At 40.3% G+C, this 14,298-nt stretch overlaps 1 protein-coding gene and 1 long non-coding RNA gene across 2 annotated transcripts; one reads left to right on the top strand and one right to left on the bottom strand.

Annotated features, from left to right (window-relative positions):
• Positions 1-25: 25 nt before the first annotated feature.
• Positions 26-5,940, bottom strand: LOC135406752 (uncharacterized). Its single transcript, XR_010426460.1, has 3 exons — positions 4,962-5,940; positions 3,241-3,361; positions 26-2,671 (listed from the first exon to the last, which is right to left on the bottom strand). It is a non-coding gene; the product is annotated as an uncharacterized LOC135406752 (long non-coding RNA).
• Positions 5,941-6,016: 76 nt separating this feature from the next.
• TMED7 (transmembrane p24 trafficking protein 7) lies at positions 6,017-13,841 on the top strand. The gene is made up of 3 exons (XM_064641152.1): positions 6,017-6,333; positions 8,556-8,801; positions 10,917-13,841. The coding sequence occupies exons 1-3, from the start codon at positions 6,166-6,168 to the stop codon at positions 11,151-11,153; spliced, it is 651 nt and encodes a 216-aa protein (XP_064497222.1). The 5' UTR covers positions 6,017-6,165; the 3' UTR covers positions 11,154-13,841.
• The last annotated feature ends 457 nt before the right edge of the window (positions 13,842-14,298 follow it).

Below are 14,298 nucleotides of genomic sequence, written 5' to 3'. Positions count from 1 at the left end.
TATTGTTTAAAATGTTTTGAAACAGTTTCTGTACAGAGCGATGTATTTTATTAGACCGACTACGTATAAGTGTACAGATAGTAAGTGTTGTCATGGTTTAACCCCAAGTGGCCACTCAGTCCCCTATAGCCGCTTGTTTCCTCCCACCAAATGCGATAAGGGAGAGAATTGGAAGGGTAAAAGCAAGAAAGCTTGTGGCTTGAGATACAGACAGTCTAATAGGCAAAGCAAAAGCCACACATGCAAGCAAAGCAAAACAAGGAAATAATTCACTCCTTCCCATGGGCAGGCAGGTGTTCAGCCAGCTCCAGGAAAGCCAAGCTTCATCATGGATAAGGGTGACTTGGGACTACAAATGCTATCTCTCTAAATATCCCTCTCTTCCTTCTTCATCCCCCAGCTTTATAAGCTGAGCATGACGCCATATAGTATGGAATACCCCTTGGGTCAGCTGGGGTCAGCTGTTCTGGCTGTGTCCCCTTACCAGCTCCTTGTGTGCCCCCAATCCACTTGCTGCTGGGGTGGAGTGAAGAGCAGAAAAGGCCTTGGCTTTGCATAAGTACTGCTCAGCAGCAAGGAAAACATTCCTGAATTATCAACACAGTTTCCAGGACAAGTCCCAAACCCATCCCCATACTAGATACTGTGAAGAAAATTAACTCCATCACAGCCCAAATCAGCATGGATGTTTTATAGCATATTGTAAATACCATAAATCTAAGTGAATAAAAGTGCACATATGAAAGAACAAGTCTTTCTTTAATTAGGTAAAGTGTAACAGGATTATCAAAATTCAGCCATGACTTCAGAAAAAAAAATAAACCAAAACAAAAGGTGAGCCACTGGGAGGAGTGCTTTCAGAAGGATGTCTGGAATCTTCAGATTCTTCATGTAAAATCTGGCCAGGACATCCTTTGATTTTCCTATCTACTTCAGTGCAGTCAGCCTTTCATTGTCTGTTTCTTCCTGGGGTTTTTCACCCCTCCCCGATCTCTCCTCTTCACAAAGTCCACTGAAGTCCAGTCTGTTTTTTAGACAGAAAACAAACAGGAACTGGTCTTTCACATACCCTGAGCGCTCTAAGTCCTAATGAAACTGAAACCATTGGGATGGTCCTACTGTCTCACTCCAGCTCTGTATGCTGTGTAACAGGGCTGATGAAGGCACCTGTCTCTGGAGACGATTGGGAGCTGTTGATGTTAACCAAAGATGAGATTGCTGAGAGCAGGTTACATTTGCCATGGATGTCAGAACACAGAATACAGAAATATCAGACATTTCTCATGGAGTAACATTTCTTCATTTCCTATGGAGCAGCTTTTGCAGCTCCCCGCTCAGAAGTGCTTGTAAGCCTCACTGCTGGAGAGTCCTGGAATCTGAAGTGTGGCTTCCCTGCTGAACTGTAAGCCTAACCAATGGGGAAGCCTTGGGTATTGTAGCTCATTCAGTTGAGCTATGTCAACATAATGTAAGGTTGAGATTGCCACTATTTTACTTTAAACTTTTTTAGCTTTCTGATGTCCATTTATCACTGAATTGAAAGAGTTCATTTTAAAGTAAGAAAAACCTAGGCACAGGATATACTTTAACCAAAAACTGAGAAGAGCAAAGGAAAGGGGTAATGATTTTAAACTGAAAGAGGGTAGATTTAGACTATAAATAAGAAAGAAGATTTTTACAATGAAGGTGGTGAAACACTGGCATAGGTTGCCTAGAGAACTGGGAGGTGCCCCATCTCTGGAAACACTCAAGGTCAGGTTGGACAGGGCTCCGAGCAACCTGATTTAGTTGAATATGTCCCTGCTTAATGCCAGGGGGTGGACTAAATGACCTTTAAAGTTGCCATTCAAGCCAAACCGTTCTATGACCCTGTGGTTCTATGAAAGTTGTGGTGACCAAGCGCTCCCTCTTGTGTGTTACAGGAAGAGCAGAAGGTCCATGCCTGCGTAAGTCTTGTCTTGGGCAGTGCAACGTGGGCGGCCCCACTGAATTAAAAAAAAAAAGGAAAAGACTTCTTATCTGTCTGACGCTCTTACTTACAAATATTTTAAAAAGACATTGAAAATCAAAGGACTGTGTTTTCATGAATACAGATTCACAAATTCTTCTCTTCAGTAAGACTTAGAACTGACTCCACAAGAGTGCATTGTGGGGTCTTTCAGATGGTAGCTGGGGTCACAACTTTCCCAATAGTCTCCCTTCTGATTCCATGATGGCCAACTCCCTGTACTGCAGCAGCTCTCAGTCTGTTTCTCTGTGAAGCTGTAAATGTGGAAGTACAGTAAATACTTAATTTTGGGTGCACCTAAATTTGGGTTTCATCTAGAACTTTTACTGGAATGTGTTATTTTCTTGGTGTGTACTGTTTGGATGTGTTTTGGCTTTTATGTAATCAATTAATATGAGCACAGACAGTAGCACGCTGACTTTTTAGACTCAAACAAGCTCACTTCTTGTTCACTGCAGTTTTGAAAACAGGAGAACAGAGGTTAGAAAATGCACTGAACCTTGAAAAAAAGGATAAATTCAAGCAGTTTTCAGGTCTGGTGATTTTTTCCTCCACAGCATGACTTTGCACAAATCACACTGAAACTGTGTGATTAAACTGTGTCAGTATACTTGACTGCCACTCAGTGTTTTTTGCAGGTGCCAGAGTTCTTCAAGGCTGCTTCTGAAAGTACGAAGGAAAGTGAAAAAAAGATTAATTTGTATTATATCCTGACTGGCTTATTTTAGTAATTTTAACCTATCCAAAATTGAGAACTGTCCCGGTAAGTAAAGAGGAATTAAAATCTTGATACCGTGACAGAACAAGGTTTATTATTTATGTAAAATCTGTCAAAACAAGCCCAAAGCAAAGATGTTTAAAACTGAGATACTTAAAATGGTGAAGCTATACCATGAAAGGTAGGTTGAGTAGCAAGATAAAGCCTATTTTGGAATGAACTCTAAGTGAGAATTAAATTAAAATAGTGAAGTGTATTTTTTAACTACTGCACACAACTAGATTTATGGAAATATATGAGGACCACATTGACTAATGAATTTTATGAAAACACGTTTCAAAACTTCTAGTACAGAGGACTGCATATTAAAGGATTGTAAAGGTGAAGAACAGCTTTTTCTGTTTTACTGCTCAAATAACAGGAAATGTTATTTGAGTCATAAGATCTCATTTTCTCTGCTTGAAATTGCAACCATATCTACAACCTCTAATATGGGCAAAAGGTCTCTAACTACCTCAGGAGAAAAGATCTGAAACTTGACTCAGCTACTGAGCAGAGAAGAAGAAACACAGACATCTGAATTCATTCTACTTTGGAAGTTTCTTCAGTCTTTCTGCAGTTGCTTCCACCTATTTCTGAAAAACTGAAACAATAAAATGAATGTTTGTTTTCTTCTAGTCTTTGAGAACTACATTTTAACTTTACACTTAAGGTAAAAAAGATCATTAATAAAATATATCTCTGCATGCAAGTTTTGGAAAAGTTGGAATATAGAATTCTACTTGCAAATATTCTGCCATAATAGAGAAAAATATCATAAAGGTTTTTCTCAGGCAAGAACCACACTGAGAGCATGGGAAACAGAGCATAGTTAAACAGATAGTCCAGTTGGAAAGAAAAACTCTTCATATGACTCCCTCTAAAATATATTTATTGAACTTATTTTGGGTTTAATATTAAAATATTATTTGTGCAGTAACATGATAAAGAAAATGTGATTTTTTTTTTATTTATTTCACAAACAGAATGGTTATACAAGGAGACAGAACAATGAAAACTGGGAAGAATCTGGGAACAGCAACAGCAGAACCAGCAACCTAATCCTTATTTTTTTTTTAATTCCTTGTAAGGATTAGAAATTATTAATCAGCTAACTCAATGAAAACTGTAATGAAATCAACAAGTACAAAGGCATATGTGATGTTTTAAAACAGAAAAGCTCAGCTCTTTAGTGTTTCAAACTAAAATACAGCTCCATGTACTGTTTAGGGAATTGGGTATTGCTGTGACTAGGGTGTGCAAGGAATAAATAAATCAAGCCAGTTTCAAGCTGCGAAAGAAGTACTGAAGTTCATAAGCAGTTCACGTTGCTAATAACTAGTTCTCAATTACTATCATGATCACTACATATACAAAACCATTAGTCCTTAAAAAATCTATCCCAGATGAGCTGCAAGTACACAATGCAGTGGAGTTGATGCCACGCAGTGAGTGCAGACGGCTCCATCCTTGGTGGTCCATGGTCACCAGGATAAGGATAACCAGGCTCGAGAGCTTCTTGCAGGCAGTTGCTTTCTTCACTCAGTTTGTGTTTTATACTCTCTGAGCCCAGCCCAAAAGAAAAGGAAGTGATCTCATTTGTTCTTGCTGACTTATTCTGGGAGTTGGGATGTCTGGGTTTTTGCTTATTTTACAGGTGTCACCAGACACCTTTCTTGTCTGCTCTGCATCTTTCTCCTTCTGTTTTTTGTTTGGTGACAGGTTTCCAATTGTAATTTCTTAGGTAAGCTTCATTTTGCTCATTTAATGAGGCTTTAAAATAGCTGGAAAGAATGAACTAGGAAGCTGTGAGCTGTACAGCATTGTTTCAGTTGCTGTCAAAAATCACAGAGCGAGTCTTCCTGAAACATATTTCTTGCCATATGAAGAAGAAGGTGATTAGGTGACACAGGTTCTATGAGCCTGTAGTCACTGATTTAAGTAAAATGGCTGGAACTGCATCGTATGGCCTAGATATAATCTGCTTTTGACCTGTGTCAGCTATCAGCCAACACTTAAACGCAATCTAAAATAAAACAGTGTGTTTAAATGAAAGCAGCAAACATCTGAGGATTAACTGTAGATGGAAAATCTCTGCTTCAGAGGTGGGGTGGGTCCTTGGTAAAGCATCTCCCATCTCGCTTTAATCCACATCTGCATATCTATCCAAGTCCTCAACATATGAATTTTGGGTACCTCTGTCCTGTGAAATCCACAGTCCTCAAACTGATGCCCAGGTTCCTTACGCAGTGCTGAAGGTGAAAATCACAGGTTTAACAAGCTTACATAAGACTCCTTTTCCAGGGGAGCAAAATGGGACTCCAGATCTACTCCAGATTACAAGATCATGCTCCTGCCTGGGAGATTGGACCCAAATTTTCTTTTCCCTAGTCCATCTCATTTGCCACAGAACTTAACATTAATATAATAAGAATGGGGGTTATTTTTGTGTTATTCCTGTGAATCTGTAAACTGGGAAAGGCTGAGAAAGTTGGGGCTGTCCAGTCTGGAAAAGTGAAGGTTGTGTGGAGACCTTCCAGCATCTGAAGGGGGCTTACAGGGAAGCTGGAGAGGGACTATGCATCAGGAATTGTAGTGACAGTACAAGTTATAAAGGGTACAAATTGAAAGAGGGGAAATTTAGTTTAGATATTAGGAAGAAATTTTTTACTGTGAGGTGGTGAGACACTGAAACAGGTTGCCCAGGAGGTTGCGGATACCCCAACCCTGGCAGTGTTCAAGGCCAAGTCGGACAAGGCCTTGAGCAACCTTACCTAGTGGGAGGTGTCTCTGCCCATGGCAGGGGGCGTTGAGACTAGATGATCTTTAAGATTCTTTCCAATGCCTTAACATTCTATTATTCTGTGATTCTATTTACTGGATTAGAACTTGAAAGCCGATACTGCTGAAGACAGCGTGTGCACTTTGACGGCTGCTTTATCTCTCTGGAGCACTGAACGTTTCAGGATCTGCGAAGCAGAACTCTCCAAATCCCTCCCTCCGTATACTCCGCTTCTCGGAGGGCACCGAGGCCGCTTTTCGCCGCCGCTCGGAGCCCACGATTCCCAGCTTTAGGTCGCCCCAGGTGGGACCCTCGGAACAATTTAACCCGCGGGCACCCGCGCAGCACAGGCAGCAAGCAGCCAGCTGCGACACGTCAGAACCGTGCCGGCCCCCTTTCCCGCCCCTTTCCCGCCCCTTTCCCGCCGGACACACGTCCGCACATCCCGGAACCGCTCCGTGAAGGCGGCGCGGCCGCGCGGGCGCTTCCGGGTGGCAGCTGTGCGTCCCGCCTGGGCCCCTCGGCCACGCCGCGTCCCGCCCGCAGCCCCGCAGCCCCAGCCGCCCCCGCAGCCCCCTCGCCCCTCCGCGCCCCCCTCGCGTCCCCCTTCGCCAGGCGATGCCGCCGCGGGGCTCCCGGGGGCCGCTGCCGCCCTTGCTGCTGGTGGCGGCGCTGGCGGCCTGCGTGGCGCAGGCCTCCGAGATCACCTTCGAGCTGCCCGACAACGCCAAGCAGTGCTTCTACGAGGAGATCGCCCAGGGCACCAAGTGCACCCTCGAGTTCCAGGTACCCGGCCGGGAGGCGCCGCCCCGGGCGCGGGCGCCGCGCTGGCCCCGCTGGGCGCGGCCCCGAGCAGGGGCCACTGCCGGGAGCTCCCACTCGGCTCCGGCATTTAGGGATTATTTGGATCCAGTGAGGAGTTTCCAGCTCAGCTGCGGCGAGGAGGCGTCAGTGTAGTGCAGGGCTGAGTGGGACACGCAGAGCTGGCTCTGAAAACTGGCGGTGTCTTTGCCCTGGTCGCTGCCGTGTCGTGTCCCGCCCCAACAGCGCGGAGAATACCTAAAGCACACCTGACCCACAAGGTGCTGTGAAAGTAATTCCCTTGTGGTTTACGAAGCACCGACGGGATCAGCACAGTACATCTTAAGAGCTGATGCTTCGTATTTCAGAGCACAGTTCAGATTGGGGTTACGTAGTAAACAGTAAAAGGGCGATGGGACAAGGATGCGGTACAGCATCACTGTTTTGATGCCTGTGAGTGTATCTGCGGGGTTGGAGCCTTTCAGTCTGGCACTTTAGCTGATGAAGTCACAGTAAAGCAGCAGCATGAAAGAAAAATAGTCCTTGATGACAGAAATCACAGTTACCTTTGAGGGGTTTTGAAGGGGCTGTGTGATTCTATAGGCTGACTATTCTTGTTGAAGTTCTGCATTTTTTTTCTTTCTCAGTTGCTGCCATATATTGGTTCTTGTTACTCTGTCTTATGTGTTCTAGCTCCTAGGTATCTTTTTCCCTGCCCAAGTGCTTCTTGTCCCTGCTTGTTTCTTCCATGAAGTCTTTTATGTGCAGTACTTTCCCTGCAGTTTTGAATTGGATATCACTGTGCAGATCAGCCTGCTCTTGCCATTTTTTTTGGTGCCCAGAACAGGAGTAGCATCGATAAAAGAAAAGTCTGGATTTGACTAGCCACTGGTAGACTAAAGTGCTGTGTGAATGTCCTTTGACAGTGTGTCTTAAGGGCCGACAGGAGGCACAGGCAAGCTCTGTGGGAAGGAATCCTAGGGCAACTTCAAAGCTCTGGCCAGTCTTTACCACCTCGATGTAAACTGACACTTTCAGGGTGATCTAGCTGAATGCAAGTGACTTTCATGTAATTGGTAAAAAGCACACCCTGGTCAAGTTGGAGATTGTATTTCTGAAATGAAGAGCTATGTTATTGCTTGCCAACTTCATCTTTGTGGAGGAGCTGCTGCTCCAGTTTGTTGTTTCAATTGTATCATTAAAGTCATTATTTTAATAACTTTAATAACTCATCAGTAAACTGATGAGAGTTTAAACAATGCTCAGTGGAGTGGAGTGAAGTGCATATACACAGATACTAAAATATTTCAGTGATTTCTGCACACATATAAAATGAATATGCCTTTAGATATAAGTCTCTTCCTCTTTCAGTATGCTTTATCTTAAAGGTAAAAATTTCTGGAAAGGATAAAGTGTAAAACTGCTACTGTAAGAGTCATCAGAACACCAAGTTGTGAATACCTAAACTCCCTACAGTCTTTCTGTAGAATCCAGGTAGCAATACTCTGTACACCAACAATAATCAAAGCCTCAAACAAACCCTTGCGACCGTGAGGTTTTGAGTCACTTGAAGGCATTATCTGGATATGCTGGTTTTTGGAAGCACTGCTGTGTCCAACTGTGCGGGAAGGAGGCAGCAGGACCCCCAGAACATTTCTCTGCTGAGGAGCAGGCAGGAAGACTGGACAGATTGAAATTCATGTTTTACTGGTTGAACACCATCCCTGCAGTTTAAGGCAGCTGATACAGTTGGGCAGGTACTCTTCTGGCCACACAGAAAGGAGATGTCTTACTGCATGTTAGCAGTCTCAGACAGATGAACTGATTCCATGGACGACTTGTTTATACAGCAAATGATTGACTTGTTACAGTAATGTCTTTGCAGTCCCATTGAGCTTCATCTACTGTAGCCTTTGCTGTTGTCATTTATAACAAAGTAACTAAAATTGCTCTCCGAAGGGTTTGAAAATTCAGTTGACATTACATATGCTGAACCTAAAGCATTTTTTATTATTTTCTGTGTGTCTTCCATAGGAAAATAATTTTGCAGACTTGCTTTGAAAGTTTTTCAGATTAATGCATTATATTGGTAAAGCACCTGTCAAAGCAAAAAGCTTTGCAGTGCCACTTGACAGATGATACTTCTTAGAAGAAATGCATAAATATCCATTTTGCTAAAGAGACCATATCTTGGTTTGTGTTCTCAGGTGATCACTGGAGGTCATTACGATGTTGACTGTCGGCTGGAAGATCCTGATGGTGTTGTATTGTACAAAGAGATGAAGAAACAATATGATAGCTTCACATTTACTGCATCCAGAAACGGAACATACAAATTCTGCTTCAGCAATGAGTTCTCTACTTTCACACACAAAACTGTGTACTTTGATTTCCAAGTTGGAGAAGATCCGCCACTGTTTCCTAGTGAGAACAGAGTAACTGCACTTACCCAGGTAAAATGCTGTTGTGTTTGACAGAAGTTTTTAGGTGGAGACAATTTTTTTTCCAAGTTCAGCTGCATTGGATACCTACATCACTTTTGAAAATAAATGGATTGGAGCTCTTAAAATATTCCAAATTACTACAGATAAGCTTTCTTTGTAAAGATAAGATTTATAGAACACAGGATGGAGCTCAGAAGGGATTGCTAAGTGCTTAAGAGGAAGTTAGGACAGTAACATAAACTTAAGGCCACTATTGTTTGGGGTTTGGGGTTTTTTTTGGTGTTGTTTTGGTTAGTTGGTTGGGGTTTTTTAAGTTTCTAAGGGAACTTCTTTTTAATGCCACAGTTTTGTGCCTCTTGAAATGTGGGTTTTGCAAACTAGATATTGGTGTGGAATAGGGTTTCCAAAATTTCAAGATTTTGGAGAAACTCTGGGAATTGTTTCTGTATTTAAAATAGTAAGAGTTTTTTGGGGAGGAGTACTCGTGTAACTACCATTTTTAAAATGGAGAAGCAAAATAAACAAATTACTAAAGTCATCTGTATTTAGCTGGCTTCTAGATATATGACTTTTATAAGACTACAAAATGTCAGAGCATCATTGTTACTATATTCTCAGAATTTGGCAGTTTTGTACCACCTCTACACAATCTAGATATATCAAAACTTCCTTTGGAACACTTAAGGAATTCCTACACGTCCTTATATTATAACCATCACCAAACCTCACTTTAAGCAGCAATTAAAGAATGCTGGATATGGTCACTGTTGTGCTAGTCTAAACTCAACAGTAGTAATACCACTTCCCAAATACCAGTCTGATTTGAATTCACATCACACAAGGCTTCAGTAACTGAGGTTTGTAACAAGTAGGTGACTTGCTGTGAATTCAGTTACAGCTCATGCCTCTTCCTTCTTGTCACTTTTCTGCACTGCTTCGTTCTGTGTGTTCTGATTCTTGATACTGGATCTCTCCATCTCTTTTCCTTCTTTTTTGAGAAAGTTCTTTTTGCAGTTCTCTTCAGGCTTGTAGTGTGGTCAAATTTGGGCAGCCTTTCATGGGGAGAGTTGAAGGTAAATCCCTAAAACCAGAGTGACTTTGTGTTTAAATCCCTTATGCAAATTAGGAGATTTATACAATGTATCAGTGAGACCAATGGCAAAACTTAGTTTAGAAAAACTCTTCCTGAATTTTGTTGAGAAGAGTATCTTAGACTTGTTGAGACGTGTCTTGAAAGTCATCAGCTTGAAAATACAGTTAGACGCAGATAGAAGTGACCGAGAGTTGTTCTTTGAGGGTGTTAGGTATTGCCTTTTATAATAATTTATGCTGTTTGATTTTCAGAAATACTTATTCTTAACCATAAAACAGAAACCTAAATTGTTACTAGAAATTAAGTATTTTGAGGATCTATTGATTAATCTCTTGAGGAATACTTTTACTTACAGAAGATAAAACTGAAAATGGAAAAGGTCTATATAAAAATTATCTAGGGCTTGGAAAACTGGTAATACTTTTTAAATGAAAAATTACAGTGGAATTGGGCAAGTTGCTAGGTATTTTTATATGAGTATGTTATGGAGCATTTGGGAGCACTTAAAGGTCACAATTGGCCTTCTCTAACCACTTTTTGTATACATGAGTAAGAGAATGGTCTCTTGACAACAGAACAGACGCTGTACAACTTGAGTGAGAATTAAGCAATGAAGAATGTCGTACTTGTGAAACAGAAGCATTCAATGTTTACTGTGTGCATTTAATGTTATAAGCAACTGCTTCTTTTCCTGTGGAATTAAAAGCTGGGGGATCACTGACATTTCTGAAATGTTTTTGATGTTCATTTTGAACCCAAATACATATGAATTTAAAATTTGTTTAACCATTCTCAGAGACTTGCTTTTTATTAGATTGCAATTTTACCTGCTTCTGTACTTAGCAGTGTCACATTCTTGTGTGTAAAGTTTGATCAACATAAGTTAAATTTTTCTATATTTGCACTATTTAGTCTGACATTGGACTGAGTTAATCCTTAGCTTGCAAAGTTACATGACTCCTAATTTTAAGTATCAAAGCACAAAACCACTGCAGGGTTCTTAATTCCATGGTGTGTATTTGTTTCTCCAGATGGAGTCTGCGTGTGTTTCAATTCATGAAGCTTTGAAGTCTGTCATCGACTATCAGACTCATTTCCGCCTGAGGGAAGCGCAGGGCCGCAGCAGAGCAGAGGATTTGAACACAAGGGTGGCCTACTGGTCAATAGGGGAAGCAATCATTCTTCTTGTTGTTAGTATTGGGCAGGTATTTCTCCTTAAAAGCTTCTTCTCGGATAAAAGAACCACAACAACCCGTGTTGGATCGTAACTAGCAGTGGTTCATTGTGTGTTACTCATCTCTAAAGATTAATGGTTCTCCAATTAATTGTAAGTGCAAAGGATCTGAATATATGCAACATTCAAATGTGTATACCCCTCATCTCTTAAAAATCACAAACAGCCCCAAAAACTTAGGAAAGGGACACATGATTTGAAATATTTTTAAAGATACTTTGGAACTTCAGTGTTTTTGATTCCTATACTAAAATATCTGGCAATGTTCAGCTTCTCTTTATTTCTACTGATATTAATCCAGACAGATTTTTATCTGTCTGATAAAAATTTGATTTTTACCAGTAAGATTAACAATCAGCAGTATAACATTTATAAGTAACCCAACAGTCTAGTGTCTGAGAGATGATACATGTGAAAATTTGATTTGATTTTAATTTTCAGGCTGAATGTCTTGGATTTTAAAGAAGAAAATATGATGAACTGTAGTGCACTGTTCTGATTTGCTGTTAAAAAAATAATGCAGTGGTACCCCTTGCTTTTTTGTAAAATTGTCGAAAGATTGGCACTGCATTGTAATGCAAATTCTTCCATCAGCCTGGAAAGTCTCCATCTTCAGAATTTGCTCCATTTTATACTTGATTATGATTGCTTAAACATACATTCTTCTGTAATAAAATAAATGCATTTTCTCTTTTACAGTGTTTTACTAAAGAAATTTTAAGCTGAGACTACTCAGGAAATCCACTTCTGTATACAAAAAAAATCCAAATTTCCAAGTTTATTTAAACAACATGCAATAGAGTAGGGAGTCTTGTAACTTTGTCACTGAAACTGTACAGTTTCTGTACTCAAATATACGGCTGCTGCTTTTCAGATTAAAGACCAGAAGTAGTTTGGTCTGTTAAGCAGCACAGCATGAGCACTGGACGAGGCTGTATTCTGTTAGGCACATAAAAAGCTTTTTACTAAATTTTTTTCCTGTTAAGAGGGCAATTTGATATTGATTCTGCATAGTGCAAGTGCTGTAAATTTTCCTCTGTGTGGTGTACAGAGACATGATGGCCTCATGTGTCTAATTCCCACTCCTTTTTGCTAATGGTCAGGAAATATTCTAAATATTTCAGGTGATTTTTTTTTGTAGAGTTAGAGTTACATTGTTTCCACTGCTCATGTCTTCAGTAGCTTAGGTACTGTAAAGTCCTGTTTTATTTGGTCGTGGAAGGTAGTAAATGTATGTTTGTACCCATAGTTTAAGTTGAGCTGGTCAGAGTAAGGCTAAACTCCTTCAAATGGTTCTGGAGGAATAAGTAGACCAATCAATTCTTAAATGCACACAAACTAAACTAAAGTAAAAAAATCTGTCATGAATTACTAGCTAAATCAAAAGATGCTTCTTGAACAAGTTCTCGGCGAGCAGAGAAAGAGTGCTAAACCCTTATTAGTTGCCTGTATTATTGCTAGCAGAAATTTGAAATTACATATTCAGGTGACACTTGAACAGTCTGAAAAAATGATCTAAGATGACTTGACTTTAAAATCTTGTCATGGCTGAAGAAAATAAAAGTGGCCGTACTCTGTTATGAACTGAACGACTGCTCTTTTAGAAACAGAAGGAAAACCTCAAACAGCTCAAGAGGTATTCAGAAGTTAATGTAGGTAAAATTCAGGGTTACACGTGAAGTTTTGCTCTCCTGTACTGAATTTTAAATACTGCAGTCCCATTTTGGGATTCAGGTTTCCCAGAAATATACTCACTAACATGAGAAAACAAGAGTCTGCTCTTGTCTTGTGATACAAGTCTGTGCCTGCACACAACATTCTTGGTTGTACCTATATGCTTTATTCTTGTGTTTCAGCAGCTGATGTTCAGTACTTCTTGTTCTGCATTGCACACAATAATGAAGCAAGTGGTACGCTCTAGGTGCAAGTGTCAAATGAAAACGTGATTTAGTTTCGATGATGTTCACTGTTATCTTCTGGAGTTTGAATATTAGTTATGTAGCTTTAACCACAACAAAAGCATTTGTATTAAAGCTTGAAACGTGTTGGGTTTTTTTTTTCCACTGAGTTGTTCTGTGTGCTGGCAAAATTGGTAAACAATGGTATAGAACTGGTGATGGTCAGCCATCGCATACATGTCTTTTTATTCTTTCACAATGTTTGAATGTGTGAAGTGGGACTGTTCAGCTCAATATTACTCCCACTGCAGAGGCTTAGTGGACTTGACCTTTGCATTGAAGTTAGGTGTGTGAACCAATGCTCTGGTATCCTGCTGCTTGATATGCAGCAATAGCTTAAAAATGCCTTTATTTTTGTGTTGTTAAAAACATGGCACAAATACACATTTAAACATAGCTGTATATAGTTTTTAAAATAACTGACTGAATAGGATATAATAAAACACACATGCTAACACGCAGTGGGTGAGGAAGTGCATTGTGACTTTTGGTTAAAGCTGCACCTTTTTAATATATGAACACTTTGGTTAATGGTGTGATACTCAAGTAAACACCTTGCGTTAAAGGGGATATAACTGTGTTTTTAATTGCTAAAGCCTCTGGGTTTCGGCTATGCGTTGGATGTTTTCTGTTTACAAAACTTTTTTTCATGTCCTGAAATGTCAGTTCTTTAGTTTGGGGGTGGGGAAAAAAAGTTTAGTTTGAATAAGAGAAAAAGCAGACCCTGTGAATGTTGTATGGGGAAATAAAAATTAATATATGAATGTGGTCTGATTGTTTTGTTTGCATAGGGGATTGGGCAACATTATTCGTCAAAAAAGCTTTGAATCATGATTTGAGTAGTCAACTTGTATTTTAACCTATTACAGTTAATCTACCACCTGAGACTTGATCATCCCTTCTATTGCTGAACATCACGAAGTGTACAGGTTCACTGTTGTTCATAATCAGCTGTGCTTAGCAAGGTAGTGTGGTTCCTGGCTCTTTGCTCACCACATTAGTAATGCAGGCAGCAATATTCATAAATATGTTCCTGTTGAAGTAGAATTCACAGTATTTGCCTACAGATGCCAGGAATTATTTGGGACCTGCTGCATCTTTTCACAGTTCTCTGGATACAAAGTTATGGGGTGAGCTAGAAAAGTGCATGCAATTAGTGTTACCCAATGATGGGATATAAATTTCAAATATGTAGTAACTAAATGTGTGATTGGAGGTACT

This window comes from Pseudopipra pipra, chromosome Z (genome assembly GCF_036250125.1).
Source record: "Pseudopipra pipra isolate bDixPip1 chromosome Z, bDixPip1.hap1, whole genome shotgun sequence".
NCBI lineage: Eukaryota > Metazoa > Chordata > Aves > Passeriformes > Pipridae > Pseudopipra > Pseudopipra pipra.
Note: the sequence above shows the minus strand (reverse complement) of the source record. Positions and strands in the feature narration are given on the sequence as shown.